The sequence below is a fragment of the Microtus pennsylvanicus genome, chromosome 4, assembly GCF_037038515.1.
Source record: "Microtus pennsylvanicus isolate mMicPen1 chromosome 4, mMicPen1.hap1, whole genome shotgun sequence".
Lineage (NCBI taxonomy): Eukaryota > Metazoa > Chordata > Mammalia > Rodentia > Cricetidae > Microtus > Microtus pennsylvanicus.
The window spans coordinates 116256719-116277358 of NC_134582.1; the positions used below are offsets into that span (position 1 = coordinate 116256719).

Below are 20640 nucleotides of genomic sequence, written 5' to 3' on the forward strand. Positions count from 1 at the left end.
AATCCTAATGAAGCTCATGAGTCACACACACATACATACACACGAACTTGCATATGTACACACACACACATAACATGAAACCAGAAGGAGGTTAGTTAAAAAGAAGGAAATCAGCAAGAGTGAGTGGTGGATACAAGATAATAATGGGAGAAAATATAATCCAAATACATTATATACATGTATGGAAATTTCATAATGAGACCCACTATTATATATGTCAATTTGAAATACTCCTCAAAATCTCAGGATTCCAAGTTCTATTAAAGGATGCATGGAGCATCCTTAAGTGGTAGACAGAAAAGCAAAGCCAATGCTGAGTCTCCGATGGACTTGGCATGACTTGCTGAACTCCGCTATCGTTTCTGATTCCTACTTTCCATTGACCACCTAATATTTTGATTGCCTGTTCAGAATTTGACTGGCAAGAACTGGACTTGGGGGGGGCGACTAGAGAGAATGCCTGAGGACAACTTATAGGGAGCATGGGAGAAATTCTAACAGGGACTTTCAAAGAAATAAAGAATTGATACCCTACACTGCCTCCAAGCTGCCCAGGATATGAGTGTATCTGAATGTGATGGATAGAAGACTTCTTCAAATACAAATGACCTGTTTCCATCCTCAGAATTTTGAATACAAATCTATACTGTGGTGCCCAAAATTACATATCTGAAAAGTAACCCCTTGATGATAATTGATGCTGGGTAGTCCAGGTAGACCTTCTGAGTCAAGGTAAAGTGAGTTAATCTGTTGGCTTATAGGTGACTGTCTGGATCATCCTTCTACCTTGTAAATGATATCACAGGATGGATTTTTTTCTAGATAAGTATGTATTTTTAGTAGCGCATGATAAGATTGTTTGATGATCACTCTGGTCCCAAACAATGACTTTCTGCAAAAAAAGCACTACAAAAAGATATTGTGCTTTACTCGAACATGGAGCACACTTCCACAGGGCTTTCTGTGTATGGGGAAGAGGGCATGAATCCTCTCTAAACTCACCTACACTGGCTTTTCCTTGAGGGCCCCACAGGGAATCATCAGCTCCCTCATAGGAGTCATTCTGGGAGGAGACAAGGACTCCGCTGAGTTAACTTTCCTTCCTAGGTCACTCCCCTCATTTGATCTGTCTAATAGCAACAACCCCCTTCCTGATTCTTCACTAGCTTGTCGAGAGGGGGCTGTTAATGAAGATGTCCTCAATGATATTCCCAAATGCTCTCATCACTGTTTAAGTGACCAACCAAATTCCGTTAGAACATTTAATCATGGAAGCTGACCTCATTTTTTACAACGTGTTATCAATATTTCAAGACACTGAAAGTCACATGGTGGCGATACGTTTGAGACAGCAGAGAAGATGGGAATGGTTCCTGGTTCCTGAAGCAGAACCCAAGCTTTGAGTTGCAGTCTCTCTCATAGCCAGTGCTTGGTGTGACAAGAGAAGAGAAGGCCAAAGCTGTACTCAGCACAAAACCAAATCTGGAGCCAGAGCTGGCCAGCAGAAAGTATCACCACCATTGGGGGAAAAAAAGACATACTAGAGGCCATATTACTTTGGGGTAGATTCCTCCAGCCCTAGTGGATATGTATTCTAATTTAAAATATCATAGGGAAGAAAAAAATAGATGTTTCCATGGAGATCATTTCCCAGCATTGGCTTTCCTGCCTCATTATCATATCTGACTTAAATATTTTCTGGAATCAGTTTGAATGTCATCTATGCATCTTGTCCCTTAAGTGGTCATAGACTGTATAACATCTGGCCAGAGGTTTTCTTAAATAAACTGTGTAGCTGTAAGCAGTCCTTTCAATTCCCACCCATCCACTCACATACTTGCAGATTGCTTATCACATGAGAATTCCACTTGCATTTACCACCGGGTCTCTAGTAAAGTCTTGTAGGTTGGTTGAATCTATCCTTTCTTTGGGAGTCAGCGTAGATACCTACAGCTGGATATGCTAATGACGTTCCAGGAAACCTGACTAGTGTTGGCTTGCATTACCTAGCACCAGATACAAACTGCAACCTTCCAGAAGCACTCCCCTGACACAGGGTATTTTCTCAGTTACCTCTTCCTATTCGTTATCACTGTTAGAAAAAACTAATCCCACACATGTTATTTACCAGTACTGATTTGTCCCTTTGTCCCCATTTCACAACTACTTATGTGACAGTGTTCATTAGTGCTCCCTTAATTACAGCCAGGTCCTTCCCAGTGATGGCAGCTTGCCAGCAAAGAGAACCCACTCTCCTTTTTCCTCTTACCTCTGTCTTGGTTGAGTATGACATTTGATGGCATACAGTTGGAACTGTGGGCTCCCAAACCATTTTAAAAGCTAATGAAGCCTTCAGCAACCTAATTCATGGGAATTCATTACACACCCCTCACAGCATTAGAAGACCCAGAATGTTATTTGCTTCTGTTGAGATGTTTTGGAAAAGAATTTCAGGACCTCCAGTTCAGGAACTCGAGTACTCTCAGCTTCTGTGTTATACACACAACTTTTTCCAAACTTTCCATCTCTTAACAATAACTAGATCATCTAGATTTGTATCGGAACTTGAGAGAAAATGCACTGTTCAGGTAATAAAGCTAAAACTTCATGTCCCCTCACAAGGGCTCCTGAGAGAGAAGAGAGTGATGGCATTTCATATTCATGATTTTTATGCTCATTTTCTTAACAGAGCAGACAGCAAAATTACATAAGCGTCATTCTCCACAAAGTCTGTATCTACCCCTGGTGGGAATATTTTGAAATACAAATTTTACTTAAAAGCCTTTTATTGAAAAATCTGTGTTTTAGCTGGGCATGGTGGAGAATGCCTGTAATCTGAATATTTAGGAGATGGAGGCAGAGAGATCAGGAGTTCAAAACTATTCTTGGCTACATGGTAAGTTTGAGGCTGGCCTGTGATACATGATCAAGAGTTCAGGAGAAACAGGAGAGAGAAGAAAATAAGGGAGATCTTTCATGGTTGAAAGGAACACTTGAAATGAGGTTCTAGATGGTCAATGGAGGCACACCGTGAGGCCAGTACTCCTTTGTCAATGGGAATTACAGGGAGAAATAGACAGGATATAGCAGACATCATATCCTGCCATTAATTCTGATGTATTTATCAATATCGTCACCAAAAAGCCCAGGGATGTACTACTTCACTTCCCCAAATCTCAATGGTTTCCCACATGCAGGTTTGCTAATTTTTCAGGACCAGGGGAAGGGGAGCCACCATCTTAACACTACTTCCTTATAAAGTCAGGTGAGAGAATTCTTTTCCATTCAGCCTTGAGTGCAACCAATGGCCTGTGCACACTGATTTAGCCAGGCTTGGCCGGTGGTGCAGAACAGCACCCTTTGTCATAGCCACAGTGAACTGCTGGCTCTAACCTGGCCCACTCATTCATCCAGGGTTTCGAAGGGTTCATTTTTTATCCAGCTGGTCTTGAGTGACCACTCCTAGTTGGGATGAGCTGAGCTTATACTCATGCTCCCAACAGGAGCATAAGCAGTTTTAAACTACAGACTGGCCCAAGAGCCAGGAGCACAGAGATGGGGGCAGGGTTGCAACGACAGGTAATGCTTGCTGCCAGGAGTTTAAACTCAAACACCAACAGAAGTAGGAATAGACATGCTCAGTGTACAGTACATGTTTGCATGAAAATAGTGCAAGGCTCGTCTGTGCGATTCATTTGTGTTTATAATTATAATCTTTAAAAGAAGAACTAAAGGAATTCGGGGAGGGCCATTAACTCTGAATTCTCTCGTGACACCATGGCTGGTTCTGTCATCAGAAGGAAAAGCCGGATCAGTAGTGAGCTAGACCTGGGAGTAGACAAAGGTGAAAGCAATCGGGTGGCTAATGACTACAAGAGAACCCAGGGTCCTGTCGGCTGAAGGGATTTAAAAGGCGTGGAGAGAGGTTTGGGGTTTTGTTTATTTATAAGTATTCTGTAATTTTATACACAAATGCAATGTGTTAAGATCATATTGGCCATCTGCAACCCTCCAACCCCTTCCCATCCTTCTCACAGACCCCTCCACATGCCCTTCCCAGATTCCTGTCTCTTCTCTTCCCCCTGCTCCTTTATGACCCACTGAGGCCAATTAGGGCTGCCCATGTACACATGGGTATAGGGCGCCATCCTCTGGAGCATGGGCAATCTGCTATGAGCCACAAGACTAAAACTGCCCTTCCCTCCCTTCAACTGCCACCAGCTGCCCACAGGGCTGGAGAGGAGTTTGGAGTGGGGGGTCCCAGTTAGGGGTGGGCCTCCTTAACCCATTCATGGAGAGAGTTCTAGTGAAGTTTCAGAATCCGATATTCACAGCCCACCTCCAACCACTGCTGCTTAGCCAGCCAAAGATGTCTTAGGCAAGCTGCGTCTTAGGCCCTTCCAGTCTTTTTGTGTCCGTCGTCTCTAGGGGCTGGAAAGGTGCATCAGGGACTAAGAGCATTGGCCGCACCAGCATGGGGACCTGAGTTCAGAGCCCCAGTGCTCTTGTTAAAACCAAGCATGGCTGGACACTCCTGTGACCCTAAAACTGTCCTGCGGCTGGAAGGAGCCTGGGGGCTCACTGGAGGCTACTGGTTAGGCAGTCTAGATGAAATAGCAAGCTATTTCAGTGAAAGGCACTGTCTTTAGAAATAAAATAAAAAAGTAGAGACTGATGGACAAAAGCACCTGACATCCTGGCCTCCATATGCACATACATGGGCAAGCACGGCTGTGAGTGAGCATACACACACACACACGTACACACAAAACATTTAAAAAAATCAAATATGATAACCTGGATATTAATCATACAAGGCACTAATAACAAGAACTCTAATAAAAGCTATTGGCATATGCAAAACTCGGGGGTTTTACATGCATACATGTGTGTGGGTATGCATGTATGTATGCATGTAAATTTTTTGAAACAGTTTCTCTGAATAACTTTGGTGCCTGTCCTGAAACTATCTCTTTTTGACTAGACTTGCCTTAAACTTAAAAAGATCCACCTGCCTCTACCTCCCAAGTTCTGGGATTAAAGGCCTGCACCACTACCACCTGGCTATTTCTCTTAAGATAGTAAACAGTGCCGTGTGTGGTACCACATGTGTTTAATCTCAGGGCTGGGGGGCCAAGGCAGACTGATCTTTGTGAATTCTAGGCCAGCCTGGTTCGAGGACAGAGTTAGTTCCAGGACAACCAGAAACCCTTGTCTCGAAAAAAACAAATAGAGAATAAACAGTGCCATAATAAACCAAAAAGTGATGTTTTGAATGAATAATTAAAAAGCTGAGGAGTCCATATAAGTTCAAAAAATAGTAAACAAAATTAGTGTTACTGCTAAATTTACTCTCTGGATCACAGTGAGTAAAAACTAATGTATCTATGATAAATGATTAGAAACAAGAAAGAAAAACCATTTAGAAAACATGAAAACAGCATTTGTCTAAAGGCTGATGCTGTGTTGTCTGAGCGAAAGATAATAACTACAATACTTCAGTATTACTAAGTATAAGCCTTTATGTTTTGAAACTTTAAAAATGTTTAAATTATTTCAGTGTATGGTGTGTGTATGCATATGTCTGTATCTCTTTGTCTGTATATGTGCTGTTTGTGTTTCCCTGTCTCTGTGTCCCTGACTGTATATGTATATTGTGTGTGTGTGTGTGTCTGTGTGTGTGGTTTGTGTGTTTGTAAGGTAATTATGTTCCAGAAACATTGAACTTTGTTTGGTTATAGCCCATGAAGCAGCTCCTAACCAGAAAAGAGCTTTTATGCCTACCCATCAGTAAAAACTTAGCTTTAAGCAGGAGCTTGTGAAATATAGCCAGATCATCATTTTCAGTACTCTTCTGTCCATGCTAAAGGTCAGCCAGTCTCTTAACATTATATTAAATCCACAAAGATCCTAAATTCTACTAGGTTTCAAAACGTTATTGTTTTTCTAAACTTTTTTTTATTTTAAAGACACTGTTTTCTACATATATAAATTTCTGTGAAAGGTATTTATACATTACTTTAAAGAACTGTACATAGTATCCAAATATGCATAGCTGTGGTGTCTTCTCCCAATAGCAAACAATACATTTTTGGAAATAACTTTTACAAAATGATGATAATCAACTATGCAAAAATAAAAAATATATATTAATTATTTAAAAAATCAAACAAATAAGATGTAACTTAAAGGGGCTTGGTCCTGCCTCAACTTGATATGCCTGACTTTGTTGACACCCCATGTGAGGCCTTACCTTTTCCAAGGAGTGGATGGGGAGGGTTGGGTGGGGGGAAAGTGGGAGCAGGAGAGGAGGGAGGGGGAACTGCGGTTGGTATGTAAAATTTAAAAAAAAAACTTTTAAATAAGTTGTTTTTTAAAAAAAAAGATGTAACTTAAGAATAATAGTAATGGGAGCCTAGGCAGTTTGGATGCTCAACTTACTAGACCTGGATGGAGGTGGGGGTTCCTTGGACTTCCCACAGGACAGGGAACCCTGATTGCTTTTCGGGCTGGGGGGGAGACTTAATTGGGGGAGGGGGAGGGAAATGGGAGGCGGTGGCGGGGAAGAGACAGAAATCTTTAATAAATAAATAAATTTAAAAAAAAAAAAAAAAAAAAAAAGAATAATAGTAATGAAGATAAAGTCTATAACAACATTTGACAGAGATTTCATGACGTCTAAGCCACTGAATTCTCTGCTTTACATGCACGGTCCTGGGAGAGTGAAGGGTGAGCCTCAGAAGGTGAAGCTACCCAAGCAGGGAGCAGAAGCCCTCTGCCAGCTTGCACCTGTGTGACTAAGTCTGAAGCTCCCCTCCCCCTGACCCTCTTGTGACATGTAGAGCCACATGCTGTGTGCCTGGCACTGATGGAACTCAGAGGGGGAAGGGAGTGTATTATACGAACACATTCATCATGGCGGAAAGCTTGTGCGCAGCCCAGGGAGCGAGTCGTGTGTCAGTCAGTCAGAACATGTGCAATGTAATGGAGACTTCTGAGGCTAATTCTCGGCACCAAACCTCGGCATTCAACGGGCAGTTATGACTTTCTGTTTCCTTATGTTAGAATTTCTTCTTTTTCGGCCTGAGTAAGCCTATTTGTATTGATTTCACACTTTTGGTATTTAATTTTCTTCAGTCTTATCCCTCCTGTGTTTTGGTTTTTTGTTTGTTTGTTTGGCTGGCTCAACTTTCTTCCTCGCTGCTTTGTGCTGGGTCCCAGAGGGCCAGAATTCACACTCGCATGAGCTCTGGTTTCCAGTTGATACAGGAAACTCAAAACAAGAGGTCATTGTTTTCTAAGATTTAATGGCACTGGCGCTGCCAAAATATACATTTTATTATTATTTTATTTTGGTTCTCACAAATTTCTCTATTCTCATTTCCACAGATAGTGTTTTCACTGGTAAAAACCCCCAACTTCAATGCTTACATATCAAACTTAAGAAACATAATTTACACTTGACACTTTAATCACAGTCTTCACATGCCCTTGGTGGTTAATGAATATGGCTGTAAGCTCCTGGTCCATCATCTGCTTCATCTGAATCCTTTCATATCCATTCATCTCTTGGATCTGCTGCTCAGTTTTGGAATGTAGAGCAGACGATTGGTGTCTGGTTCACTTAACACAAGAACCTGATACACGAGGCTTCCATTCCCCACTAACACATAAGGAGTTAGTGAGGAGAGATTGTTCTGGAAACCAGCTATTTTATTTTTGGAAGGATTTTTGAGATTTGTGTTGGCCTCACTGATGCTGAGGTCTGCAACATTTCATTTAGAGGAGTTTTTAGCAAACACAGTATCTCATGCTCTCTACTGCCCTGGAAATTCCACTTGAGCTAAGGACATGGTGTGCCAGCTGCTGGATCCTGGATGGTCCCTTGTGCCTTTGCAAACACGTGTGACACTAAGGCTTTATTGGCACCGAATAAGAACAATGTCTATAACATGCTGTTAAGTGAGAGAAAGAGAAAGTTAGCGAGCACACGCTCACACCTCAAATTGCGTACCTTAGGAACTCTCTACCTTGTTTTTTGAGGCAGGGTCTCTCACTGGCAAGGAACTTGCCAGACAGTCTAGAATGATTGCCCAGAGAGCCCCTGGAAGCCACCTGTCTCCACTTCCCCAGTACTGGGATTAAAGCACACACCACCAAGCCCAGATTTTATACAGATTCTGGGCATGGAGCTCAGCTCTTCGTGCTTGCACAGGAAGCATATGACCAACTGAGCTATCTCCCCAGCTCTTGAATCAACTCTTAGGAGCTGAGTGACCAGGCCATCACTAGATTTCTCAATACCTCCATCTTCTCAAGTGACAATCCAGTAACTAACTCAGTTCACAGCATGGAAGCAAGGGCTGGATGGCTTAATACATGTGTGTACAGCAGGGCCTGGCATGAAATAAGTGCTTAAAATATGCATGTATAATTCTGCAGAAGACCACATTTTGGAAGGACACTCCATTCCCCTAACAAATATTTACTCATTAAGTAAACTGTTGCCAGTGGTTACCTCAGGGGGCTGAGAATGAGAGGCAAGGGCAGCAGGACTGGGTTCCTGCTTTCTGCTTTATAAACACGTATTGTTTGAAACTGTGCTTGCTAGAGCAGAGGTCAGGCCTAGACAGAGGAGCCAGCCTGCCTGTGTGCTGTGTGCTGCTCTGGTTTCTGCATTTGCAGTGAGCCCCCAGGAAGAGTCTTTTAACCACTGGGTGCATCTGTTTTTTGTACTTCAAGCACAAGTTACAGTCCTCACCTCCTAAGACCTAGGTATATGCGTGTGTGTAAATAAACATGTGTGTGCCAGGACTCGTCCTCCATCTTGTTCAAATTATACTATCTTGTTTTAATTCTCATGGTATCTTATTCTTCCCACAATAATTTTTAATCTCATGGCTGTCTATGAAATTATTTGCTCCACCTTTGCCTATTACAAGTAAGGCTTTACCTCCTCATGTCTCCTCTTCTCCATTTCTTCTTGCTCAGAATGATTTCACTTTGATTTTAAGAGAAGGCTACCCTCACCTTGTTGGGGTCAACCCAATTTTTATTGTGTCTTATTGGCCTCTCTAAGAAAATGAGTCATCTTAATAAAACCGTATGTCTCTAATGTTGATCCTCTGAAAATTTACTTACTGACATCTACTTCATGTTAACCATAGGCATTCTAAAACTGATTTCCAAAGAATTGTTGAATGTACATATATATGTGTACCTATGTGTACAGGTATACCTGTCCGTTCAAGCATGTGTGCATATGCACACGCACACACGTGCGTGCGCACACACACACAAATACACATACCAGAGGACAACTTCAAGTATTGTTCCTCAATACTCTACCTTGTTTCTTGAGGCAGGGTCTCTCACTGGCAAGAAACTTGCCAGACAGTCTAGACTGACTGGCCAGAGAGCCCCTGGAAGCCACCTGTCTCCACTTCCCCAGCACTGGGATTAAAGCACACACCACCAAGCCCAGATTTTATACATATTCTGGGCATGGAGCTCAGCTCTTCGTGCTTGCACAGGAAGCATATGACCAACTGAGCTATCTCCCCAGCTCTTGAATCAACTCTTAGGAGCTGAGTGACCAGGCCATCACTAGATTTCTCAATACCTCCATCTTCCCAAGTGACAATTCAGTAACTAACTCAGTTCACAGCATGGAAGCAAGGGCTGGATGGCTTAATACATGTGTGTACAGCAGGGCCTGGCATGAAATAAGTGCTTAAAATATGCATGTATAATTCTGCAGAAGACCACATTTTGGAAGGACACTCCATTCCCCTAACAAATATTTACTCATTAAGTAAACTGTTGCCAGTGGTTACCTCAGGGGGCTGAGAATGAGAGGCAAGGGCAGCAGGACTGGGTTCCTGCTTTCTGCTTTATAAACACGTATTGTTTGAAACTGTGCTTGCTAGAGCAGAGGTCAGGCCTAGACAGAGGAGCCAGCCTGCCTGTGTGCTGTGTGCTGTCCCGGGTTCTGTATGTGTGTGCACAACCTCAGCTACGGTCCTACAGGTGCTATCCTCCTTACATTTTGTTTTGTTTTCGTGTGTGTGTGTGTGTGTGTGTGTGCGCGCGCGCATGCGCGCAAAAGTGCAGCAATGTACTGGTGGAGACCAAGAAAAGCTTTTCAAGAGTTCTTTACTTCTACTTTGTTTTTTTTTTCAATTTTATTATTTTATGTGTATAAGTGGGTTCCAGGTTGTATGTGCCTGGTACCTCTAGTGTCCAGAAGAGTCATTGGATCCCATGGAACTGGAATTTCAGACAGTTATGAGCCACCGTGTTGGTATTTGACATTGAACCCAGGTCCCCCAAAAGAGTAGTGAGCATTCTTAACTCCTGACCCATCTCTCCAGTCCCTCTACCTTGTTTTAAGGCAGGATCTCTTTTGTTATTTCTGCTCTTGGCCTGCATATGATAGCTTGATTCTCATGACTTGTCCAGCACAGTTCTCCCCATAAGAGGGCTGGGGCCAGGATCACAGATTTGAGCCACTATATCTGACTTTTTTACATGGTTTTCAGGAATCAAACTCAGGTCTCTGGGATTACAGGGCAAGTGCCTTGCTTGCTGGGCCGTATCACCAACCCCACTTTCTTTTTGACACGTAGTCTCTCACTAGCCAAGAGCTCACTGAGGTAAGGAAAGCCTGGCTTCCAAGAAGCCCAAGGAATCCACCAACCCCAGAGCTAAGGTGACGAGTGTGTGTGACCACACCAACCTTTTCTTACATGCTCCTGGGAAATACATGGCTGTTTTGGATTTGCAAGGCAAACGTGTTACCAAGCTGCTCCACCGCCACCCCCAGAGCTGATTCTTGAAGAGAATTGAAGTTTGCCACATTAAGGAGTACCAGGATATTTTCCAGATTTTTCCTGGCAAAACAGAATATTATAACATTTTTTTCTGAGCCTCTTTCATCTCTGTTAGTGCCAAGATTTGTCCATCTCAGTTTTATTGACGCTTGAAACCAGACAGTTCTTTGTCCTGTGTCTGCAGCATCCCTGCCATTTACCCACTAGATGCCAGGAACACATTCTCTTCAAGTCGTTACAGGAGTAACAGCTCCAGACATTGCCAAACGTTCCCCCAGGGGAAGCAAGCGCCTCCAGAAAGTAAGAACCGTCTCTTTAGACTCAATGAAAAGTGAGCTTTTGTAAATCTTACAAAAGACCATTCCATAACCAGTCAGGGAGGAGCGTTCAATTAATCTTATCATTTCTAAGAAACTACTGTGGATCAGGCTGGCTGTGCTGGGTGTTTTATAGCATTTCCATCTGATCCTCAGATAGTATAGTCTGCATTCTTCTGTAATGTGGAAACAAGATAAGGGGCTCTCTGACCTGCCAGGTGTTTGTGTTCGGGACATCTGATTCTCACGTGCTGTGGCAGGACTTCCTCTGTCCACCTCACACACTGCTTCTACTTTTTTGGGTTTTTATTTTCCAGACTTTCAGTGTGTGTACAAACATGTAGCAGTTGGGGTATGTAAACATATGGAAGTATTGGTGGAAATCAGACATGCGGGGCACGTGTGGCCATGAAGACAGATAGTCTGATAAGTATGGACCTTTAAAGAAACATAAGGAGTAAAACTTGTTAGTAGCAATAGCATAAATAGTGGGCCAATTGCATGGGCTTTGCTGGGTGACTTTGTAGTATGTGTATTGACATATATCCTAAATCTTCGGTCCAAACTGTGGGGGGGTCCTACTATTTTTATGTATGCACATATGTTTTATTTATGTGGTTTACATATTCATGTGTGTGAGTGCAGGCACACATGTGCCACAGGGCACATGTGGAGGTCAAAGGACAACCTCAGGTTTCAGTCCCCACCTGCCTTGCGTAAGACAGTCCCTCGTTGCTCTGTGACTGTATAATAAGCTAGCTGGCCAACAAGCTTCCAGTGATCCTCCTGTCTGCCTCCCATCTCACCGTAGGAGAGCTGGAATTATAGGCATGTTCTGTGGCACTCACTTTTTTCCTTGGATTCAGGGCTATCCAAACTCAGGTCCTTGGGCTCTTGCGGCCAGTGCTTTACCCAATGAGCCAACTCCCAGCCCCTAGGAGATCTTTAAGCAAAATTATTTCCAAGGTTGTGTAAGATCAAGGGGTGTTTTCCCAAAGTGTGACTTCTCTTCCATCACAAAAGCATAGCAGCCAGAGCAAATGACATTGAACGACCTTCAGAATGTAGAAAGACAGCAAGTCAGACTGTCAAGGCTTTCTCTCCTTCAAGAACATGTCGGGGTCAGTGTGCTAACCCTCTCTAGGTAAAGGGGTCTCACTCATGTTTGATTTCTACTTCATTCCATTTCTCTAAAGACTAGTTTTTAAAATAAATGTTTTAGGCTTGAAAGGTGCTTGCGGAGATCCACAATCATCCAACTCGGATGTTTGTTTTTAAGGTTAAACTATGTTATTTCATGAGCCGATGCCAGGCCTCAGCGGTACTGATGTGAGGTTTTTTTTTTTCCAAGCATGTCACATTTTTGTTGTCACGTCGAATAAAAGCTAATGAAAGGCAGCAACCGGGGAGGCAGGCTGATACATCGTCCTTTTTAAAAACAAGCTTTCTCCTTTTTAAGTGGAATTTTAGCCCACTTTTGGCATGCGAAAATGTTTTGTTCACAACAAGAGCTGCTGTACCATATTAGGCATCGTGTCTCCTCCTCACAGCTTGAAATGAAGACGAGGGCTAAGTTCACAAGTTTGATTCCCTTTAAAGACATGTTTGATTGCAAAGCTCTGTCCACCCTGTTTGATGCCCTCCTCCGCTGCATGACTGAACTAAGCCGGCTCAGGAACGGCCTGCTGCTTAGGCGGCTCCTGGCACCGAGGTTGTTCTTCGAGCCAACTTTGCCACCTAGTGGCCTGATGCGATCTTTCTGTCCATTCATGAAGACATAGCTGTGGAGTGCTGTAATGAACTCTGACAGAAAACAGACCGCTCTGGTCCAAAGCAGAGACCCAAAACAAGCCCTGCGAATGATGTATTCTAAAAAGAAAAGATGCCAGGAAGCTGGTCCTTCAAAAACATGGCTGCCGACTGCTAAGGTTCCTCCAGGGCCATGAGAAGAAAAAGAAGGATTAATTTAGAAGTAGAATTCCGGGGCTGGAGAGATGGCTTGGGGGTTAAGAGCACTTGCTGCTCTTGCACAGACCTAGATTTGGTCCCCAGCGTCTGTGTGTTGGCTCCCAACCATCTGTAATTCCAGTTACAGGGATTCAATACCCTCTTCTGACCAGCATGGGGGCCAAGCACACAGGTGGTACACATACAGCAGGCAAAACATACGTGTAAGCAAGTCTAATAAAACAAAACTTTAAAGAAATATAATTAATTTAGACTTCTGGGGAGCAGGAGGTCACTTAGAGCTTCTAATTAAATTGTTTTTTTAAATTGAGTGTTTTGTCTCACTTTTCCAGAATAGATCAGAGGACTGTGGTACTTTGTAGACTAGTGGAATAAAAGAAACTAAAAGAAAATAACTATCTGAGCTTCATCTCTAAATTTCTTACGTTCTCTGGTACCTAATTGGTCAACTGAACAAATCCAGTTGTTTTTACATTTATATAGTAAGATGTGACGTCTACAGGAAGGGGTTTTTTATTGTCTTCATGATTCTGATTTTTCAAAAGATCTTATGCATGTCTTCACTCTCAGTTATGGGATGGATCACAAGTCTGGGACTTCCTGGATTCTGCAGACCAATCACAGTGGCTTTCAGAAAGAACTGAGATGTACTAATGCTGACTATGACCACATTAATTTTTTTTTACTTCCAATCACTTTTTATTTTTTTAAAAACAAATTTCAAGAGCCAGTCAGAAGGGCCAGCATGTCAAGGCACTTGCTGCCTATATTGATGACCTGAGTTAGATTCCCAGAATCCACACATTAAGAGGAGAAAACCAGTTGCCCCAAGTTGTCCTCTGAACTCCATACATGCACCATGGCATATGTACCCACAATACATGTACACACATACAAAAAGCTAAGTAAATAAACAAGCATAACAAAAAATTTTTGAAAGAATTTCTTCCTGTATAGTTGATATTCACAACATATTAAGAGAGCAATTGGTTTCCGTAGTGACACAGATTTACATATCTGTTACTGCTGATTATTGCATGTGTGATAAGAGCAACTCAAGCCCACTTGCTTTAACAAGAAAATTCTAATACAACTTTATTAGCTATAATCCTCAATTTATATATTAGATATAGAGACTAATCTAGAATATCCATTTGATACTTTAATCACACAGATTAATCAGGAATCATTCGTTGTGGTAATCAAAGTCTTCCTTCAATATCCCAAGAAACAAAGGGAACATTTTGGTTATATAACCAAGGTCAAGGGAGTCCTGTTGATTTAGGGATAGCTATGTCTAGTTTTGAAAGGACTGTCCTCAGACAGTCTCTTTCTTAGGACGCCATCCCATCATGCTCCTGCCTCCTATCTTTCTTCTGCCTTCACTTACATCTCGGATTTTGCATATGGATACAAAGGTGGTGAACAGAACCCAGCACCCCTAAAGACAGACTTTCTCTCTTTCCAGCATCCATGTGAATTCACCAAACTGATGATCTCTATTTGTATGTGTGCAAAGTCCATTACTTTGGTCAAGGACTCTAGGTCAGGTGGCAAACGCCTATCTCAAAACATGCTTTTAAGAGTATCAAGCTAGACACAAGAGAACAGCTGAAAGAATGACAAGTCACAGGCATCTGCTGTGTCACCCTTAGTAAGAAAAATAAAAGATAACAGACAAGAAGCCTTGGGAGTTTTGGGTGTTATGTTTATTTGTAATGAAATCAGCATGGCTGTCATAAAACAAGAAAACAAGACACCAGAACATGATCAGTTCCCATGAGTGCAGAGCCCTGGACCATGCCGCAGTGGAAAGGGGCCCTAAAAGTTGTTGTGGGTGTCAATGTATGATGCAGAATGGGGCTCGGTTGGTGCAAGGTGGACTGTAAACAGGACTACCGTGCAGACCCAGAAGAAAAGAAGGAAACGTAGCCACTAGCTCCAAGAACTTTTGCAGAAGACGAGAGCCTGGGAAGATTAAGGCTCTGCAGAAAGTATATAAGAAATGAGCATGCTATCAAATGTTATTTTTAAAAAAAAAACAGTATATTACATATTTCAATAATGTTTAAAGACACAATGTCATGAGTTAAGGAGGTAGCTCAGTTAGGAGAGTGCCCTCCTACCGTGCAGAAAACCCTGCTAGGCTCCCCAGGCCCAATTATTCTACTGTGGTGAAGCATGCCTTTAATACTTACACTCGAGAGTTGGAGACGCAAGGATAAGATTCAAAGTCGTTCTTGGCGACATAATCTGTTTAAGACCAGTTTGAGCTATGTGAGACCCTGTTTCTAAATAAATAAGAATGAAAATAAAGAGACAGTATTATGTGAAATGATGAACGCAATTTTCTGTCCTGCTTTGGGTTGGCTTGGATCATTCCAGTAAGGCTTGAATAGCTGGTATCACCTTCAAGTTGCTTATGTCTGAAGTCTGAGATGTCTAAATGTTCATCATTTTATCTGGTAGATAAAATGCAGATCATTCACATCCATTTATCAAGCAGGAAGAAGGTAGCTTTATGGTCAAATAATTGCCCTATAAGCATTTGCTCTTGTGAAAACGAGAGAAGTAAGTAAATCAGAGTTTTGTTTGATGTCAGTGTTCCATGGAATGTATGTACACATGTGAGGGAAAGCACAAAGGTCAGTCCCTTTGCTAATTATTCTGCCTTGAGCAGATCAATCCCAGCATGCCCTTGACTCCTGCCCTTCACATTAAAGAATTAACTCAATTATATGCAGCTGCTTTGAAGCTTGTGTCTTGTAACACACGTCCTAAATGTGGGCCATACAAAACCAAGTGTGGTACCCACCTCATTCCAGCTCTGCAAGTCTGAGACAGAAAGGCCACAAGTTTGAAGGCTGAGGAGTGGGTTCCAGACCTGCTTAGGTTACAGACTGAAACCTCCCTCAAAACAAAAATGTAGATAGGAATGTAAGAAAGATCTGTGGGAAAGAAGGGGCAGGTAGACAGAAGGGGGAGAGAATTAAGAGAAACTGGGGTTGATAGTATTTAGTATGAATTGTATGTAATGGTCAAAGATCACATTTAATCTTTATAAGAACATATATATGAAAAAATAAGTAAGCTGCCCCCCCAAAAAAAATTACCAAACAGAACTTTCCTAACTTTGTCTTTTCTCTTTCTTCCCCAGACTATGTCAGAGAGTCACAATGGCCTTGCACAGTAACAGCACAACCGCGCCTTTGTTTCCCAACATCAGCTCTTCCTGGGCGCACAGTTCCTCAGAGGCAGGGCTGCCCTTGGGGACAGTCACTCACTTGGGCAGCTACAACATTTCGCAAGCAGCTGGGAACTTCTCCTCCAACGACACCTCCAACGACCCTCTAGGGGGTCACACCGTCTGGCAAGTGGTCTTCATTGCGTTCTTAACAGGCTTCCTGGCATTAGTGACCATCATTGGCAACATCCTTGTCATTGTGGCATTTAAGGTCAACAAACAGCTGAAGACAGTCAACAACTACTTCCTCCTAAGCCTGGCCTGTGCAGACCTCATCATCGGGGTCATTTCCATGAACCTGTTCACCACCTACATCATTATGAACCGCTGGGCACTGGGGAACTTAGCCTGTGACCTCTGGCTTTCTATTGACTATGTGGCCAGCAATGCTTCTGTCATGAATCTGCTGGTCATCAGTTTTGACAGGTACTTTTCTATCACAAGGCCACTCACCTACCGAGCCAAACGAACAACAAAACGGGCTGGTGTGATGATTGGGCTAGCTTGGGTCATCTCCTTTGTCCTGTGGGCTCCTGCCATCTTGTTCTGGCAATACTTTGTAGGGAAGAGAACTGTGCCCCCAGGAGAATGTTTCATTCAGTTCCTGAGCGAGCCCACCATCACCTTCGGCACGGCGATTGCTGCCTTTTATATGCCCGTCACCATCATGACTATTTTATATTGGAGGATCTATAAGGAAACTGAAAAACGTACCAAAGAGCTGGCTGGGCTACAGGCCTCTGGCACAGAAGCTGAGGCAGAAAACTTTGTCCACCCCACAGGCAGTTCTCGAAGCTGCAGCAGCTATGAACTGCAGCAGAGCATGAAGCGCTCCTCCAGGAGAAAGTATGGCCGCTGTCACTTCTGGTTCACGACCAAGAGCTGGAAGCCCAGTGTTGAGCAGATGGACCAAGACCATAGTAGTAGTGACAGCTGGAATAACAATGACGCTGCTGCCTCTCTGGAAAACTCCGCCTCCTCGGATGAAGAGGACATTGGCTCGGAGACCAGAGCCATCTATTCTATTGTGCTCAAGCTGCCAGGTCACAACACCATCCTCAACGCTACCAAGCTACCCTCCTCAGACAACCTGCAGGTGCCGGACGAGGACCTGGGAACTGTTGATGTGGAACGAAATGCCAATAAGCTGCAGACCCAGAAAAGCATGGATGACGGTGACAGTTGTCAGAAGGACTTCTCCAAGCTTCCCATCCAGTTAGAGTCCGCCATGGACACAGCCAAGACCTCCAGCACCAACTCCTCGGTGGACAAGACCACGGCCGCTCTCCCTCTGTCCTTCAAGGAAGCCACACTGGCTAAGAGGTTTGCTCTGAAGACCAGAAGTCAGATCACCAAGCGGAAAAGGATGTCGCTCATCAAGGAGAAGAAGGCAGCCCAGACCCTCAGCGCCATCTTGCTGGCCTTCATCATCACGTGGACCCCCTACAACATCATGGTCCTGGTGAATACCTTCTGTGACAGCTGCATACCCAAAACCTATTGGAATCTGGGCTACTGGCTGTGCTATATCAACAGCACCGTGAACCCCGTGTGCTATGCCCTGTGCAACAAAACATTCAGAACCACCTTCAAGATGCTTCTCTTATGCCAGTGTGACAAACGGAAGAGACGCAAACAGCAGTACCAGCAAAGACAGTCAGTCATTTTTCACAAGCGAGTGCCCGAGCAGGCCTTGTAGGAAGAGGGTTTGTCAGTAGCAATGACCACACACGCACATCAGCCCACAAAGCCTAGCAGGAGTCTGGCGCAAGTGGGAGGCCGTTCCTGATGGTGATAAAGCGATTTTTATCAACCACACAGGAAAGAAGCTGCCTGTTTACTGATCCACTGAATAAACTGATTTTGGCCAAATGCCAATTCAGCAGGAAAGAGAGAAAAACATATTGCTGAATATAAAGAAATATATTCTGAAGTAGACTTTTAAGTGTTTTTTTTCTTACAGAGAAAAAATATATATTGTCTTGAAGCAAGTATCCTCTGAAATTGGTTTGCCTAGGTCTTTTCATTCCCACTAGCTCTGAAATCACAGGTGAGCCTCCCTGCACGAGTTGCCATGTGCTCGTCCCAAGGGTCCCAAGGTGTCCCTGCAGACCCCATGTGAAGCACGGCAGGCTTGGAAATCTGTGGTTCCGAGTTATTTTGTACATTGCAGAGCTGTCCCAATTGATTGTCCCTTCAGCTTCTGTCCCCTCTTGGTGTGTTGTTAAACTCTATTTGTGGATTTGATTCTTGGTTCTTGCAAAGTACCGTTTTGTGCAGTTCAAGTTTCAAACAAAATCGCATATGAATACATGTATACCTATCTATGTGTGAGTTCGGCACGCACACACATAGTGTATATAACGTGATGGGGAACACCGAACTGGGAAGAGGTTCCTACCGTATATGCTTTCAGTACTTTGGTAACTGAAATTCTCTAGGATCCTAATATGATATTGAAAGTGAATTAAGCCCAGTTTGAGGTTGGGTTTGGGTTTGGGTTTGGGTTTTTGACACTGGAGCTGTTTTCCACAAACCACCCTGAAGAATAATACCCAGCACAGAGAAGCCAGGCCTTCTCAGCAAACCTGTGCTAGACGGACAGTCTCGAGGGGGGTCAGTCCGCACCACGTCTTGACTGGACTCTGAGTGCTTTGCTGTCTCCTTGGCTATTAGCTCTGTCAACAGAGCTGAACTAGGGCCCCTCTGAGCTCAAAAGGATGAACTATGTACATGTTTGAATTTCGTCGTCTAAATCTGAATGTTTCAAAACAAAATCTGGGATCTAAACTGCTTGAAACTCAATCCTAGAGTCACCTTTGAATGTCACATACAGCAATATATCCACATTTACACGGAAAAGCGAAGGAAATACCATGCCAGGGGCCTGACAGAAAGCTTTGCATTTCACTTCCTGCTATTTGGCACCTCCGGGAGGAAAGGAGGCCTTACCTCCTGTTATGTAGCAGGAGCCAGGACTTCTGGTTGTCACTGTATAACCTTCACCCAGGAATCGTTTGTGTCAGGAAGCTACACGTCCTCTGAAGAAAGAATTGCACTCGGAAAAGTATTGCTTCAAATTTTCCTTCTTCCCATTGTGACAACTGATTTTTGCATTCTCCTTTGACTTGCCCCAAGTGCACCGTGTTTTCTCCGGGGGAGGGGTCTGCTGCTCTTGTTCTCGTGGCTGCTGTATTGTTGGGTTCCTTCCTTCTTTTCCTTCTGCCGGGACTGTGTGGGGAGTGGGTGGGGGGATGGGAGGGCTGTGGAGAACCCTTCCCTTGTGCAGGGCATCCATCCGTGTTGTGAGCCCAGAGCTTTTGTATTCAGGGGGAGGTGGTGTTTACAGCCGACTTTGACATCAGTGGATGTGTTCTCAGTGGTGTGTCTGTACCTGAACTATTTAATGTTGTGTCATGTTTATATAAAGAATATTTATGCATACTTCACCATGTGTTTATTTAGTGTTGATAAATATGACTCCCTCCGCTGTGCCCTTTGATGGGGATTCTTTAAGGTCCACTTAAATCATGAATCCTAAGCTTTTCCCTGTGGCTAGGAAGAAAAAAACCATCACCTGGTTGACATTCAAGAGCACCTGACTCCTTCCAGGTCATAAGCCTTGTCACTTGTTGTTTTTGCTCTTGTGGCTTTTTGGGGGGCCCACCACCTAGCTCCCAAACAAATCACACACAGAAACTTATTCTTTTTTTTTCCTGTTGCATTTTTTTGTTGATTTTTATTGAGCTCTACATTTTTCTCTGCTCCCCTCCCTGCCTCTCCCTTCTCCCCTTCGGCCCTCCCCCAAGGTCCCCATGCCAGAAACTTATTCTTACTTATTAATGCCTGACCTTAGCTTGGCTTGTTTCCTGCCAGCTTTTCTTAGCTTAAATTATCCCAACTACTTTTCCCTCTGGGCTTTTTCCTTTTCTTACAGAAGTCCATCTAACTTTCACTCTTACTCCACAACTGGCTGGCCCCTGACATCCTTGCCCCTTTTTCTCCAATTGCTCCCTCTTCCTCATTTCTCCTTCTTTTTTTGTTTTGTTTTGGTTTTTGGTTTTGTTGTTGTTGCTTTGTTTTTCGAGACAGGGTTTCTCTGTATAACTTTGGTGCCCATCCTGGAACTAGCTATTGTAGACCAGGATGACCTCAAACCTCACAGAGATCCGCCTGCCTCTGCCTCCCGAGTGCTGGGATTAAAGGCGTGCGCCACCACTGCCCGGCTTTTTTCTCCTTCTGTTTATACTCTCTGCCTGACAGCCCTGCATATCCTTGC

General features: G+C 43.5%; 1 protein-coding gene across 5 annotated transcripts in view; it reads left to right on the forward strand.

The window, feature by feature from the left end:
• Chrm3 (cholinergic receptor muscarinic 3) overlaps window positions 1–19810 on the forward strand; it is a 447113-nt gene extending 427303 nt beyond the window's left edge. For all 5 annotated transcript variants that reach the window (XM_075970225.1, XM_075970223.1, XM_075970226.1 and 2 more), the window contains one exon: window positions 16275–19810. In XM_075970225.1, the coding sequence (XP_075826340.1) occupies window positions 16294–18060 (1767 nt within the window). In that variant the 5' untranslated portion in view covers window positions 16275–16293 and the 3' untranslated portion in view covers window positions 18061–19810. The remainder of the gene's footprint in view (window positions 1–16274) is intronic.
• The last annotated feature ends 830 nt before the right edge of the window (window positions 19811–20640 follow it).